The following is a 15,190-nucleotide window of genomic DNA, read 5'->3' as shown; positions in this document are numbered from 1 at the left end:
TACACCGAAAGTATGTCGTTTTTAAAAAAAAATTAATGAAACGGGGTGATACTCACTGGCGAGAGAGGCGAGGTGCGGCTGGATGTGGAGCTCCTTCAGCAGCACCGCAGCTGGAAGGTGGATGGTGAGATCACACCAGGCCTCCTCCGGCAGGAAGATGTAGGACCAGGCAGCTGAGCGGGCCCGACGGTGGGGCGGCGTGGCCTGGAGGAGCACCTCTGCTGGCTGTGCCGTGGGGCTACTGGATGTGATGGTGCCTGAGAATAAAAGAAACATGTCATTCAGTTCTAGGATGAGGAGATAAGGTTGTAGTTACTGTAAAAATATTGCTCCTCTGTGCGAGTCAGATAGAAGTAACCGAAAGTACCCAAAGGAGCGAAGTTGTGGAGTCCTTCTGCATTATCTGGCTCTGATGTCATCACCCTGGATTTCAGGTTGCCGTCCACTGCCTTTCCAGGACCCGAATCTAAGAACTTCATGATGGTGGACACCATGCTGCGAGCTGTGTTCACTATGGCCCGGGTGCTGGTCACCATGTTGTTGCAGATCAACTGCACACCACCTGAGGAAAAACAATCAAGTTGTGGCTTCTCAATTGCTCAAATTGACCAAACTTTAAGCTCACGTGATCCAAAAGGTAGCAGCTGTTTGTGGGGAAAACAAAAACTACTGGATTTCCTAGAGGGACGGTGCATGGGCCAGAACAGAAATCATTGTTTGTTTCTACTTTAACACTGGCTGACAGAAACGTAATACTAAAGCGATGTGCTTATACCAACCCATGTCATGGAAGGCCTTCAGCGCCTCACTGGTGTCCAACACTCGCAGGATGAACCACAGAAGAGGCTCTGACAGCTGACAGGTGGAGAGAGAGCCCTGCAAAAAAGACTAAAAATTAACCTTTAGCCGTTGCGCTGCGATTTAAAATCGAAACAAATTCACCTCAAACTCACCTGTCTTCCCATGTAACCACACGCCATGTAGGTGAGGATGGGCTGCAGCATGACCTGGACTGAGGTGGCTCTCTTGCTGAGGGTGGTGAGGATGGTGAAGAGGCCATCGCCCACTGAGATGGCATCCAGGCCCCCGTGGAAGTTTTCATGTTTGGTCAGATGAAGGCCGCTGGCTCCTGAGGAGCAAACGCAGCGTCAGCTAGCACCGGTATTTAAATGAGAGATCTAGGGTGCAATCCGCTTGGCGACAAAACAGCTGCTGTGGCAGAAAAGCTGTGGGAGATCAAGCTCAAACGTGGGACTCATCTCACCTATGATCATGGCCATGGCGCTGCTGTTGCACTGCCCCAGGGCCGACAGGATCTGGCTCATAATTTGCTGATTTGCTAACACCAGGTCGGCCACGCCAGCGGGAGGACCCTGGCTGGACGTCGATCCCGCCGCCATGCTTTCTTTGCTGCCGCAGACTTTCTCCTCGTCCGACACGCTGCTGTCGGCGGCCCCGCTGCCGACTGGCGGCAGCCTCCCGCTGAACTCCCTGTCGCCCGACAGCGGCAGCTGCACCAGAACGTTGACCAGCTTGATGAGGTCGAACATCAGCTGGTCGCGCGTCGTCTCTCCGCAGACAGCCTTCGCGTCCCCCGGACGAATGATGTTGGCGAACAGACCCCCGAAACAAGCCCGGGCCCCCACCGAGCTGTCCGAGCCGCTGCGGGAAACCAGTTTGTCTGAGCAGGTGATGTAGTGGTGAACCAGGAATGTGATGGACTCGATGACGGAGGAGATGGTGGCCACTGACACCACCTCAAAGTTTTGTTCCAAAGTGAACTCCAACAGCTTCACCTGGGCATCCAGAGGACCTTGACCTGACTGGAACGGACCCCTAAAGGGGTAGGACGATCCGTTTAGTTTCATACCAACAACATCTACTAATTTTCTTATGTGTTGTTAATATGGACGTGTCTCGGCATACCTCTCTGTGGACAGAATGTGCATGAGTTTGAGCAGGAACTCGCTGAACATCTGCGGACAGGTGGAGGACAGGTGGACCTGCAGGCGGCTCAGAAACTCGTGCATGGCCTGGGTGGCGGTGGGTCCCACCTGAGAGCTGTGCTGGCACGTGCCGTTGGTGCTGCTGCCGGACAGGAAGCGGACGAGGACGTGCACCAGTGTGGGGTCGGACACCATTTGCTGTGCCGTGCTTTCCTGACAGTTCATCCCAGCGTTGGAGGCTGAAAGCAGAAACACAGGCGGTAAATTATGGCGACAAAAACACACAGAAAAGAGATTTTACAAAGTCCTAAAGATGGTTTAAACTCAAGAAGACAGAAAGAAGGATTGTGTCCTTTCGACTGAGGACTGACCGCAGACCGGCATGTTGGTCATCAGGGTGAGAGAGTGCAGCACCAGACACCAGGTTCTCAGGGAGGTGTTGGGGTACCACGCCAGCACTGTGAGGAAACTGCTAATGGAGGCTGGACACACACACACACAGAACAGAGAATACTTTTAGTATGAGTATTTAAAAAAAACCTGAAACCTTAACGTTCTCCAGCTCCCCTGTGAAGGGGAGGTAGCGCGGTGGAGTCCTGACCTTGGTTGAGGGGGATGGTGGGCACTCGGCTGGCGTTGAACAGGAAGATGTCCGATCCGCTCTCTTCGGTGCCGCCGGAACACGTGTTGAGGCTGAGCGTTAACCACAGCTGCAGGAGCGACTCCAGCTGAACGGAACAGAAGGAATTTGGTCATCATTTTAACATCCAGAATTTGACGTCATTCGGTCACATAGCCAGATGTTAAACCTGTGATCCGGCGCTGCTGACCTGTACGTGGTGGACCTGCAGCATGGAGAAGAGCTTGTTGAAGCAGGCACTCAACATGTGGATTGATGAAGGCTGGGCTATGAGGCTGCTGCCTGGAGGAGAGCCCCCTCCATGGAGAGCCCTCAGCAGGGAGTCATCGGTCCCGTTAGACGCCTGGCTCACTGAAAACCAAACACACACGTGTCATAGCTTACAGTCCAACGACAGCAGAGAAATAATTCAGTCTCTGGTTTGTTCCAGCTTCCTCCGGTCACCTGTGGACGAGCTTGAAGTGAGGGCCTGCAGGATGGAGTCCGCCTGAAGGGTCGCCATCATTTTGAGCATCAGTTCAGCCTGCTGCTCCAGGCCCACTTCCAACCGGGCATCGAGCGCTGTGAAACACAAAAGGACAAACGTTAGCCGGACTTGGGGAAAAAAGATTCATTGGAGATGTTTCGGATCAGGCCAGGAAAACCCAGCCTCTGCTCACCCTGTGACACGGACACCGACAGACCCTGAGACCCGGGCTTCTCAGCAGCGACTGGAGGTTTGGACACCGGGATGCCGACCCCTCCAATGTATGGGTTGTACCCATAAGTGCCATAGTCAGCACCCCAGTAGTCATACCAGGTGCTGCTTATAGGCTGAGGACAGATACGAGAAGGAAGGGATCAGAAACACGAACAGGAAGGCTGGCATTTCATTTAATTCAAGTAAAAAGTCTTTGACTATATATTTTTATTTGTGAGCCTTCAGATTATTTATCTCACAAAAAAAATGTTTTTTCAACAACACCATGCAGTTAAAGCTCTTAGCTCTCTTTTGCTTACAATAGCTCATAAATTAATGTTTAATGGAAGAACTTCAAACAACATAGGAACATCGGACCACTGCTGAACAAGGCCCGTCTGAATCAGAATCAGGCTGCTGAAACAGAGAGTTGAGAAACATCCCATCACAGATGGCCTATGTTTGCTCTGCAGGACGTAAAGATAGAAATGGAAAAAATAACACAGACAAATAAGACGGCATCGTCAACGTACCTTAAACACCTTGGCAGCAAGTGGATCTTTTTCCAAATCAATATCTAAAGGATCAATATCAACATCCATCAGGTCTTGTAGCAAGTCAAAGTCTATGTCTTTATCTTTTTCCAAAGATGATAGAGGTGGAGCACCTTTGGATAACGAAAACAGCTTTAACATGGCCAAGTACGCACACTAAGAGAACATAAAACAAGACATTTATCACATTAAGGCCCATGTTTATGTTCATATTTACACTATCGGCTCCTTCAACCCCATAATAGACTCAGAAAACACATCTTACATGAGCTAATAATGCCTACAAACCCACGCTGTGGAGAACAAAAAACGGTCACACACTGATACTAACAGACAAAGTGTGTGTGAGGAGCGAACAGGAACACACACACACTTTGAGATACTGAAGAGGTTCCGGCAGTACCTGCGATGATATCGGGCACCAACGCCTCGTCGATGCTCTCCACCAGGGGGATGGACGGCGGCTGGGGCAGGGAGTCGTCCGAGTCGGGCACCACCGTAGAGGACGACGCCCCCGCCTCCTCACCCACCACCACCTCATCCATGACGTCCAACGGGCCGGGGGACAGCAGTTCACCTGGGGGACAGCGTGGGTCACACGCGGTTACAAACAGTATCCCTGCAGGCGTTGGTTTTCCTACGGCTGTGAAATACGCGACACCGCAAACACACCTGCCAGGATGTCCTGCAGCATACATGTGAGGGAGTACTGCGCCCACGCGCCCCCCCAGGAGATGTCCCCCCGGTTGAAGTCGGTCCCCACCAGCAGGAGCAGGAGGCGCTCCAGCTGCTGCTCAGACACCACTTCACACAGGTGGATTGTGGGTCTCGTGGCGTTTGCTATCCTGGCGAGAACCTGAGGGGATAAATAACCAACAACAAGGTTGTAATGGTTACAAAGAGCTTAATCTGACTGAAGAAATCCCGTCTACAAGCATCAAATACCTTGCAGACGAAGAGCAGGAGGTCGGCATGACAGGTGAAGTCCATGGAGAGGAGGAAGAGGGCGAGCTTCTGCACCACCGAGATGCAGCGCTCGTGGGACAGCGTGAAGGGCAGAGGTTCCACTTCGGGGGTTTCTTTGGCTGTGGTGGACTCGGTGTCCAACGTGGATCGGGGCCATTCGGCCGTCCGCCGTAGACGGATCAGATCTTTAAAGTGCTGGAGGAGGGAGGGAGGAAAATGTAGAATCAGGAGGCGTACATGAACACACTCGGGTCGTTCTGAGGCGCTGTGCACCCAACGCTCGGCGGCGGAAGCCGAGGCGCTCACCTTGGATGTGGCTTGTTTGATCTTGGCGTGTTCGACAAGCAGTTTGTAGGAGGAGCCTTTGTTGCTCTGAATCTTCTCCTTCTCAATCTGCTCCACCAAAGCTTTCTGTTTGGCTTTCAAAAGATTTAACTGCTGCAATAAAAAAGACATGATCAATAGAAGCACCGGAAAAAAAGCCTCCATCCGTTTCACGCAGCAGCTTCAGGAGACATTTGAATAACGGGACGAACCCTAGACCTGAATGTCTATTAAAGAAAGCCTTCAGAGGGGTTTAGAAACACGCTGGTGTCTGAATTAGAGACATTTACCTGCTTGTGGTGGACCAGCTGCTTGCGGATCTTGCGGGAGTAGAGTCGATCCAGGCTGCTGCTGCCTTTAGCCGAGCGGTTGTAGTTCTGAGACTGAAGGCTGTTGTTGATGAAGCTCCACTGGATACCTGAGCGACAAAACAATAAAGTTTCAAATCAAGAAAGAAAATGATCCTGGGGGAAAAAAAAGCTGATCTTAATTATTTTAATCTGAAAAAGGCTGATGCTGGGTTACGAAACCCGAGTATTTGTATAAAAGTCTCAATTCTGTTACTGTGAAAATACAAGTCTGAAAAACAAAAAGTAAAATATCTGCTTAAATACCTGTAAACGATCTCTCCCGCTCTTTTCCACCGATGTGCTTCTTCCCACCTGACGCCTCGTCTTCGATGCTGGCTACGTAGTCCAGCAGCCGCGAAACCAGCATCACCACCCAGCTGATCATGGGGATGTCCAACACACCTGGAAAACGCAGACGTGACAATAATCTCCAGAATGAGTTCACACACAAACTGGAAGCACCCTGAATGGGTGGAAAGCTTTAGTAAAAGGGTCTTTCTACCTTCGGTCCTGCACTGGGCCGCAGCTTGTGGCTGCTGCAGCGGGGACAGCAGGCTGTCCAGGAGGTTCAGGAGCCCCTCCAACACTCCACTGTTACTCAAAGACCTTTGGCCAATGCATGAAAGCAGCATGAAAACCCTGGGATGGAAGCAAAAGGAAAATATTGAGGTTATTTTCCACATAAACTTAAGCTGACCTTGAAGATGTGGAGATAAATAACTGCTCTGTCGCACCATCTAACATGAAATAGAAATATTCTACTAGAACCTCTGGTTCCTGAGGGGGAATCTGATGGCCTCACCTGTCCTGAGGGAATATGAGCAGCTGTTCTGAGTTGTAGAGCTCCTGCAGCACGTTGGAGAGGAACTGACCCCACCAGCGTTCGCCTCCGCAGAGCTGCACCAACAACAGGCCGGCGTGAAGACGGATCTTTGGCGTCCCGCTGATGCAGAGGTGTTTGAAGAGCTCCTCGCAGGCCTCGGCGTGGAAGGTGCTTTGGAGCACAGAGGGGACCGAGTGGCCTGAAAGCAGACGACTGAATGAAGAGGATTCCGCTCCATTGCATCATCTCCTTCACAGACCGACAGAAAAGAACTCACCGTTGTTGGAGTGCAGGAGGCTGAGCAGCGTGTCCAGCAGGTAGCGGATGACTGTTCTCAGCTGCTCCGTGGAGGAGCTGTGCACCAGTTCCCGGGTCTCCGGAGCCTCGATCGTGAGGAGCGACTTGCGGTTGGCGCCCAACGACACACGCAGCCGCTGGACAGCGTGGTGAGCCAGGTTGAGCTGCAGCTGCAGCTGAATGCAGTCCTGGTAGGCTGAGAAAACTCGCTGGTCCTCCTCCACCACCTTGTCCGGCTTTCGCAGGAAGTACTGCGCGTTGTTAGCGCTGTTGAGAGGCGGCAAGTCGATGTTCTGCAGAAGGGTCTCCAGCCGATGGCAAGCTAGGTTGTACCTGGTGAGCAAAGACGAGAAAACACCAAGAGATTAGCTCAAGTTTACAAAGTCCTGCATTCCAGGGGAGCAAGAAACTGTTGATTTGGGAATATTTAAGTAACACCTGCACTGGATGTCTTCCTGCAGAGCAACCATCATGGTTAAATGCTGATCCACATCTGGCTGACGCACCGCCTCGCTTTCCCCCCGGAGAGGATTGTGCATCAACTTCAGGTCGCTCTCCCAAGGGAGGATGTAAGTGTGGCCATAGTAGAAGCCCAGCGGGATCTTCGCCCGAGCGTTAGTGCTGCCGTAACGGCCAATCACAGTGATCTAAGAGGTAGTAGAGCACATCAGTGAGGTAGACTACTAGTGAAGCTCTCGTGAGGTTAAAGAATGAAATCTGAGGAATCAGAAATGCTTTTTTACGTATGTCTACATGTCATGGTTGCGTTATATTCAGCTGGACATGCTTATTATCCATCTCATTATCTAAAGAGAGGCACAGACAACAAACCCACCTTCATGAACCTGCAGACAGGTGGAGGCAGGAGGTCGTGCAGAATGAGAGAATGAGTGCTGATGTCGGTGGCCACCACCAGCCTGCGGCCGTCCACCTCCTCCCCCAGCGTCCAGATGTCTATAGACAGAGAGGCCAGGTCGCCGCAGGTCGGGATCAGAGCGTCCGTCAGCAGGACGGGGCGGCCGAAGTCCAGCGTGACGAAGCGGCGAGCTCCTGGGAGGGAAGGATGGAGGAAACGTCGACTTTACTTTGGGAAAGTTTGTTACGATTTGAAAACAGCCAATCAAGTTTAAATAAACACATTCAAACACCGGATACGTGGGTCACATGAATTACTGCTGTGACATACCAGAGTGCATCCGCTCTATGATGATGGACTGGTGTGGAGGAGGCTGCAGGAAGTGGGATGCCTGGGAAATAGCCAGAGCCAAGCCACTACCCATGGGGCTCTGCAGCGGAGAGAAACCATCAGTCCAAAACACTGCAGTGGAACTACGTTCGGACCTCAGCGACTCTCATCTCTGGTCTGAAGCTGCTCGTAACTTACCGTCTTGGCCTTCTGCGTGTTCTTGTGCGCCGCCAGGTTGACGGGCCCGGGGTCTATTATGGAGCCGGGGAACAGGTGCGCCAGCTCAGCGTTAAAGGCTGCCGACACCGCTTCGTTGGGCGGCGTGAGAGGAGGCGTCATGAAGAGGGGCGTCGTTTTCGGTGTTGGCGGGATGACGTCGGAGGGGTGAATGAAGAAGGCCGGAGCGGACAAAGGGTTGGAAGGCACAGAGTTGTGGATGGGCCCCACGCTAGAGGCGGCCACGGCTGCAGAGGTGGTCTGATGCAGTTTGGCCTCCAGCTTGGCCTTCTGTTCTCAGCAGAGAGGAAATATGAACCGAGAGATGAAAACTGGTATTATAACAGTATTATAACTCAATTAGACGCACATAATGAAGTGTGTGATGAAATAAATGGTTATATTCAGGTTAGTGTTTAGGTTCCAGCATAGGAGGCCTTTCTATACAAAAAATTGCACGGCAGCATCACAACGAAGAACCTCCTGCAAGAAACCTTGAGGTTTGTATATTTAATTTTGCCAAAAATCAGATTCCGTTGTGTCTAAAACGCTTTGATTTGGAAGCTTCACCTGCTGCTGCAGCTTCAGCAGCTGCTGCTGCTTCTCCTGCAGGACCTGCAGCTGCTGCTCTGCAGACACCATGGCGTGGGACAGCGACTGGAGAGCCACCTGGGCCGCCGAGCTCAGAGCCGTCGAAGCCTCGCCGACCGCTCCCGTCGACAGGCCGCCCACCGCGGGAGTCACGCCAAACGTACTCACTAAGGTCGAAGCACACAAAATCAAAGAAATGGTCAAAAAAAAATTTAAAAATGTAAGAAATAAAAATAAGAGTCATGTTTACCGGTAAACATGCTGGCGTCATCCCGCTCCACCCGAGTTCCATCGCTGGTGGAGATACAAGTAAATCGCAGAGGCTCCACCTCCAGGAGTCCCGTTAACGCTGTAAAGCTTCCCTCTGCCGCCGCACAGCTGCTCACTTTTCCGTTACCTGCAGGGACACGAGGCGCCAGAAACAGAAACACTCTTTTCAAGACTGTTTTAAACACTGCAGAAAAAACAAACTGTTTTGGTTCGTCTAAACATGTCAAAACTGCAGTGAAAGTAGTTTTGCCATGTTTACTGCTTTTCAGTGGCGTTTTATTTTTCACAGCTTCGGAAATACTCATGAAATGAAATGTTAGAATTGCAATTGATGAAACAAATCAAACAAAGAAATTAAAAAAACCACTATCGATTCAAGCGTCATTCATGCATCGGATGGGTTGAGAGGCTGAATCTGTTCTAATCTGGGTATTTCCCTTTAGGACTTTATCATATCAAAACAGTGGAGTGAAAGATGAGGACGATGAGAGCACGGTTAATACCTGAGAGAATGTCAGAGAGGTCGATCTCGTCTGACTGGACTCCGATGCTGCTGTTGAAGGCGTTCTTGCAGGAGGAACCACTGACTTCCAAGTCGAATAGCACCGGATCGAATGGAGAGCTGTACAGCCCGTACCTGAACGTGGGAAGGATGCTTGATTAGAAAACAGGAGGATGAAAGTGTGAAGCGCCAGCCTGCACTCCTGAACTGAATCGTACCTGGTCTGAAGCAGAGCTTCCAGCGGGGTGAGGCGGTCCTGCAGCTGACGAGAGATGGCGGTGAGCAGGGAGGCGCAGGCGGTGCTGCAAGCCGCCAGGTCCTCCTCCTTCACGTAGTTCAGCAACACAAAGTACCAGAACACAGAGCCTGAACGCAGAGAGGAGAGGCAGAGGACTGAGAACCGACACGGAGGAAGCAAAGGAAAGGCGCTGAACGTGGTCCGGTCACTCACCACCTGTTGCTGCTGCAGGTAAATAAGGCATGTTGTCCAGCAGAGCCTTCAACAGACTGACACCGATACCCTGTTGACTCGGATCACCCTTTCCGTTGCTACAGCGGAAAACAAAATGTTCATTATGATCTCTGTAAAGAATGCTTTCATTAAAAATGCAATCCCAAATTGGAAAAGGGTAAAAAAAAAAAAAAAATAAAGCTCCATCAGTGAAAGCAAACGTTTTTTCTTACCTAATACAAAGTGCAAGAAAGCGAGCGCATTTGTGCGCTATGCTCCGACCGGCCTCGAAGAAACACATCCGGACGATATCAGTCAGCCTCGTCCGGGTTTTTGCCAGCAAGCCCGCCTTTCCTTCTTTTAAGCTAAAGAGAGGTTCAAATGTCAATCAAATGTAAAACTGTCCAAGTGGAGGACATGCAGGACTCAGATGTCTTTGATAGGTTTTGGAAGTGGAATCTTACTTCCAGGAACCGTTGGAGAAAACCCCGGCCAGCCAGCACAGGATGTCGAGGATGAGGCTCTGGCTGTGCTCCGTGGTCGGGCTGCCCTCCGTCTGCCGGCACAGTGCGTCCAGCAGCTTCTCGTGAAAGTCCAGGAACTGGAGCATAGCAAAGCGTTGGACCCTGAAAAACATTTTTAAAAAAGCCTCATCAGTTCATATGAAAGTGATCTTCTACATTAAGATAGAATAAAAAATATTCTCGTGACAGAATGTGTTCCATCCCAGCAGTGACAGCACCTTTCTTTGGGGATGGAGGTCTTCTTAAACCGTCTGATGGTGACTGAAACTTCTTGCAGCAGGTCACAGCCTCGCAGGTTTTCTAATTTCTTTGAGGGTTCTGGACTCTCAGTTTTCACGGCTGAAACCTTGTCCTACACAAAACACAAAAACAGATCAGTGACACACAATTAAGTAAATGTGAATGCTAAGGAATCTCCGGTTTGGATTTTCTGGTTCGACTAGAAATGCTGAGCGTAATCCAAAAGTCAAATTATTAACATTCTCTGATCATTTTCAGACTTCAAAGCATGACCTATTTCAAAAAACTAGAGCCGTGATTTTGCACCTTGGAGGCCTGAGCCCGCTGCAGCAGCGTGGACAGGGAGTGGGCTTTGGTGCTCTGAGGTTTGGCACTGGGCATTCTTAACACGGGCCGGGGGCTCTCCTCCATCCCCCGGTCGCTCACAGCTTTGATGTGAACCAGGAAGGAGCGATACTTCCCTCCTGCCATGCCTGTGGTGAAAAGAGGAGCAGGATGAGTGGGGTTGAGGGAGATGGGGGGGGGGATCTTATTCACTTTTCCTTTAATACTTTCTGATTGGACAGAAACAGCTGATCACCTTTCACCAGCTTGGGGCTGGTGAGGCTGAGCATTCCTGCGTGGCCAGAGAGGTCCAGCCCACTGGCCAGCCACACCGGGCCGCACAGGATGTCCTCCTTGTGGTCCTCCAGAAACGGGCACAGCACGGAACCTGCAGCACAGAGGGATCCACTCAAGAAGGTTAAACGACGACTCTCTAGGTCCTCAAAATAAACCCTAATTCTTCAGTGAGGAGGTGTTCTTTACTTGATGTCTCCTCTATGTCCATGAACTGGATGTCCTCTGCGAAGTCGTGCAGCAGAGGCTGGCTGTTCCGCTCTCCGTTCACATGGAGGTTGCTGGAGAGGGGGAAGGAGATCTGTCGGTCCACTGCTGCCTCTGTTCAAAAAGAACCAACGCTCAGACACACAGAATGCTTCTAGATCCCATCTGAGACGAAAAAAACCCATCCAAAAACAGAAACAAAGCAGCGTCCTCACCGCTGACTTTGCCGAGCCCGGGGGCTTTGTTCTTCAGTAAAGTGACCTGTATCTGAGGAATGTTGAGAATGTTGGCATTCAGCACGAACTTGAAGTCCACATGGCCCACCATGCAGGCCTTTGGCAGCACCAGTTCGAAAACGTGCTCGTCCCAGCTGGAGCTGCGCAGAAGAACACAAGTCATTAGGTCCATCACTCCAACCCCCCCCCCATCTAACAATCACACCTCCTCTGCAGAGAAACAAGTGTTTCTCCTTAAATGTGAACAAACGTCGGCATCCACCTGTCGCTCTGCAGCTTCCACGTGCGGGTGTGCTGGGCGGCGTCGCCGTGGTGTTGCTGGTGGAGGTGCTGGGGGTGGCGTCGCTGCTGCTGCTCCTGCTGGACCTCCACCCAGCACGGCGGCACCGTCGCCGAAAAGCGGGGAGTCAAGGTTTCGAAACACGTCAGCTCCACCAGCGACATCAAGCTCTCTGTGGTCAGAGGCTGGTCCACCAGGAGTTCCACTCCTGTGGACATTGGAAGGGGGAGGGGGAGTCTCATCCAGAGGACAACGTGTGGAACAATCAATGTAAAATCAATCCCGTGGAGACGTTTACCTGTAATCCCAGGGCTAGAGGGGTTAGAGGAGAACTTGGCCCCCTCCAGTAAAAGTTCAGCCCCTTTAGAAAGGGGGGCATCAATGAACATGTCTCCATCATCTATATCATCACACACACCTCCAATTTGAAGGAAATGAAGTTCTCCACCTTCAAGGGAAAGAAGAAACAAAAATGAAAACCTCACTGTTAACGTCACGTTAAAGGAACTAGTCCCCACCCCCCACCCCCAACAACACAAGGACACTGATAGAGACCTGAAACTGAAACTTAGTTCATTTCTAAACCTCCACCTGTCAGAGAAGACCAGAGGCAGACAGTGAAAACACAGACACACATAAACAAGATCGACTTAATTCTTTTATGATTTCTAACAATAAGTATCCAGTAGCATTTAAAGCCACACCTACGATCAGAGAATTATTAAAGTCATGTGATCCTACGTGTCTTAAATACACCTGACCCCAGGTCACCAGCAAAACTCATGAAGTCAATCACTGTTATCTGGAGGATTTCTAAACCTGTCGATGTGGTCTCTGCATCTCTTTATCTCACCTACATTCTGGTGCATTTCAATCAATCAATAAACATCCACACAAATCAATGTTCAGTCTGGTTACATTTTTTTCGTCAAGATTGAAAGAAAATCAGAAAAGTGTTGAAAAATGCAGCAATAAAGAGGGATGGGAAAAGTTTTTTTAATTAAAATCCGTCCGTAGGGGAAAAAAATTGATCTTTATTTTATTAAAACAAGTTAAAGAAAGTTGAAAGAAGTTATCAGTGAGATTTTCAATCCGACCTTATCATAAATATGTGCATTCAAAAATTAATTCAAGCCGTTTTATCCATCCTGATCAGCGGCGCTGATAAACCAGACCCGAGTTGGGAGAACTCACCTTTTGTACAGGCACAAAGGCGGTCTGTCCCAGAGCAATAGGTAACTGACACGAAGGGGTCCGTCTCCTCTGCTGACCCCTCCTTCTTAGGCGGCTCCACCTTGGCCAGGACCTCCAGCGTGGACAGGTCCAGGATCATAATGTACCCCGCCTGCGTGGTCACCACCAGGTGGCCCAGGCCCGACACCTCTACCTGCTTGCACTCCTTTAGCCCAGAGGGGGGGGAACTGGTTCCAGTAGCACTGCTGCTGGCTGTGGCTGCTCCACATGCAGTCCCAGTCCCAGAACCGACGGAACCCCCCAGACCCATTCCGAACCCAGAGGATTCAGTTTTTGAGCTGGAAGAGAGCGCCTCCTCTGGCGCCTCTTCGCTCTCGTCCTCCCGGGTGTCGAGCACATCTGGAGGAAGCAGAATGAGCGAGGTGATGGCGTCGCACGGGTCCGAGATCTGCTGCACCTTGACGGGCTCCTCGTCCAACGTGACGATCCGGGTGGAGTAGTTGAGCTTATAGAGCGCGAGGTAGCCTCCACTAGCGCCGCCGCTGACAGACCTGGGCTGCTGCTGCTGCTCTCCTGGGGGCAGGATGAGGGGCGTCTGAGACGTGGACGCACCCGGGTGATGACCTTCCACCCCGTTGGCCATCGGGGGTAGGGGGTCTCCTTTGCGCTGATTGCACATGGCAGAGTGCAGGCGGTTGAGATTGTTGAGAGCCTCCACTTGGTTGGTGGCGCTGGTGTCGGATTCCGCGCTGCACGGCTGCAGGACCACCAGGAGGTGCACGCCGTCCCAGCAGGGCGTGATGGAGTCCACGTACAGATTCTCCTCCTCCAGCTGCCTGGGGAGCCTCAAACACTGCACCAGGGCTCCGGGCCGAGGCGGGGCGGAGATGGTGGCAGCGGCCAGCGTGCTCCATTTGTCCACGTGACCATCTAACCCTGCTAGACTAGTCGCTGCGTCAGCAAACTGCTGGATGTAAGTGATGGGGGGGTCCTGGAGGAGAAGCTGCTCGTGCGTGTCGAACTCCATCTCGATGATCTGGGGCACGGTGAAGCCTTCCTCGTGGAGTCCTTTGCTCATGAGGTTGTTCATCTGACCGAACACCTGCCCCGACGACTTGTCGTCCACCTCTCTGACGCTGTAGAGCAGCAGCACGGGGACAGTCTTACGCACGGCCAGCAGAGAAGAGGGGCTTTGAGGCGGGGGACACGCGAGGTTAGGGATGCCCTGCTCCTGGGCTACAGTCTGGGCGTTACAAGTCTCTATCTCCATGTGGCCCTGGTCCTGGAGCGGCCCCGGGTGGAAGGGCTCAGGCCCCTGAGTCCTAAGAGGACCGTCTGTGGTCCTACGTGCTTTCGCTGGGGCTGCGGATGGGGGTCCAGCCACGGGGGTGCTGGATGGGGAGCAGTAGCTGAGCAAGCCTCCGGCTAGAAGGCACGGGAAGGGAATGGTGTGATGGTCGGGAACCTTGTCCTTTGCTTTGGTTTGGCTGTGGGCCTTCGCTTGGTTCATGGTGGGGTTGGCGCCCAGCTCCTCCAGGTCCTTCACCGTGTCCTCCAGCACGCTGGCCACCACCTCCCACTGGAGCTTCTCAGGCTGCTGGAGAACACTCAGCGCCGTCACCCCCAGACTCAGGTCCATGCTCTCCCACTGGGACTGCTGGCCTGGACAGGAGCAAACAAAACAGTGTTACTGCGTTTAATACGACACACACTCCTCCACCAACACCACCCTCAGGGATCAGTAAACCCACAATAAAAGAAAAAACAGTTCAGGGATGCAATTCAATAACTGTAGAATTAGAAACAACTGTAAACATTTCCTATAAGATCAATAATAATTATTAATACAATAAAATACACTTCATCTTTACCCCGTGGTGACAGATGTGTGTTGGTACCTGCTACTGACTCCGATCTGGAATGCTCCTCACTGTCTGAATCCTCCAGTTGGTCATCACTGGAAAACATGAACAGATAAAGATGAAACAAACAAAGCTGTGACTCAGTGACGCCTCGATTTGGTCGTGGAGGAGCGTTTCTAAAGGGATAATTCTGTGTCGTGCTCATATTCGGTATCTTCATTTGTTCTGGACCGG

At 51.5% G+C, this 15,190-nt stretch overlaps 1 protein-coding gene across 3 annotated transcripts in view; it reads right to left on the bottom strand.

The window, feature by feature from the left end:
* birc6 (baculoviral IAP repeat containing 6) overlaps nt 1–15,190 on the bottom strand; it is a 62,077-nt gene that overhangs the window by 38,689 nt on the left and 8,198 nt on the right. Inside the window, exons 9-49 of one of the 3 annotated variants that reach the window (XM_068328197.1) lie at nt 14,966–15,051; nt 13,095–14,756; nt 12,199–12,348; nt 11,883–12,108; nt 11,600–11,760; nt 11,367–11,498; nt 11,140–11,271; nt 10,866–11,032; nt 10,538–10,671; nt 10,260–10,421; nt 10,029–10,160; nt 9,796–9,893; nt 9,563–9,710; nt 9,346–9,479; nt 8,823–8,969; nt 8,552–8,739; nt 7,964–8,272; nt 7,766–7,865; nt 7,415–7,629; nt 7,018–7,226; nt 6,560–6,912; nt 6,262–6,481; nt 5,962–6,098; nt 5,724–5,861; nt 5,400–5,527; nt 5,092–5,223; nt 4,765–4,980; nt 4,492–4,675; nt 4,223–4,396; nt 3,799–3,932; nt 3,246–3,399; nt 3,031–3,147; nt 2,777–2,937; nt 2,548–2,674; nt 2,318–2,428; nt 1,927–2,185; nt 1,265–1,836; nt 954–1,129; nt 780–876; nt 368–562; nt 57–257 (exon numbers count right to left, since the gene is read on the bottom strand). In XM_068328197.1, coding sequence (XP_068184298.1) covers nt 57–257; nt 368–562; nt 780–876; nt 954–1,129; nt 1,265–1,836; nt 1,927–2,185; nt 2,318–2,428; nt 2,548–2,674; nt 2,777–2,937; nt 3,031–3,147; nt 3,246–3,399; nt 3,799–3,932; nt 4,223–4,396; nt 4,492–4,675; nt 4,765–4,980; nt 5,092–5,223; nt 5,400–5,527; nt 5,724–5,861; nt 5,962–6,098; nt 6,262–6,481; nt 6,560–6,912; nt 7,018–7,226; nt 7,415–7,629; nt 7,766–7,865; nt 7,964–8,272; nt 8,552–8,739; nt 8,823–8,969; nt 9,346–9,479; nt 9,563–9,710; nt 9,796–9,893; nt 10,029–10,160; nt 10,260–10,421; nt 10,538–10,671; nt 10,866–11,032; nt 11,140–11,271; nt 11,367–11,498; nt 11,600–11,760; nt 11,883–12,108; nt 12,199–12,348; nt 13,095–14,756; nt 14,966–15,051 — 8,678 coding nt within the window. The remainder of the gene's footprint in view (nt 1–56; nt 258–367; nt 563–779; nt 877–953; nt 1,130–1,264; nt 1,837–1,926; nt 2,186–2,317; nt 2,429–2,547; nt 2,675–2,776; nt 2,938–3,030; nt 3,148–3,245; nt 3,400–3,798; nt 3,933–4,222; nt 4,397–4,491; nt 4,676–4,764; nt 4,981–5,091; nt 5,224–5,399; nt 5,528–5,723; nt 5,862–5,961; nt 6,099–6,261; nt 6,482–6,559; nt 6,913–7,017; nt 7,227–7,414; nt 7,630–7,765; nt 7,866–7,963; nt 8,273–8,551; nt 8,740–8,822; nt 8,970–9,345; nt 9,480–9,562; nt 9,711–9,795; nt 9,894–10,028; nt 10,161–10,259; nt 10,422–10,537; nt 10,672–10,865; nt 11,033–11,139; nt 11,272–11,366; nt 11,499–11,599; nt 11,761–11,882; nt 12,109–12,198; nt 12,349–13,094; nt 14,757–14,965; nt 15,052–15,190) is intronic. The other 2 variants (XM_068328198.1, XM_068328199.1) reach the window with 2 other exon arrangements.

This window comes from Antennarius striatus, chromosome 11, assembly GCF_040054535.1.
Source record: "Antennarius striatus isolate MH-2024 chromosome 11, ASM4005453v1, whole genome shotgun sequence".
Taxonomy (NCBI): domain Eukaryota; kingdom Metazoa; phylum Chordata; class Actinopteri; order Lophiiformes; family Antennariidae; genus Antennarius; species Antennarius striatus.
This window is presented reverse-complemented; position numbering and strand designations above follow the sequence as displayed.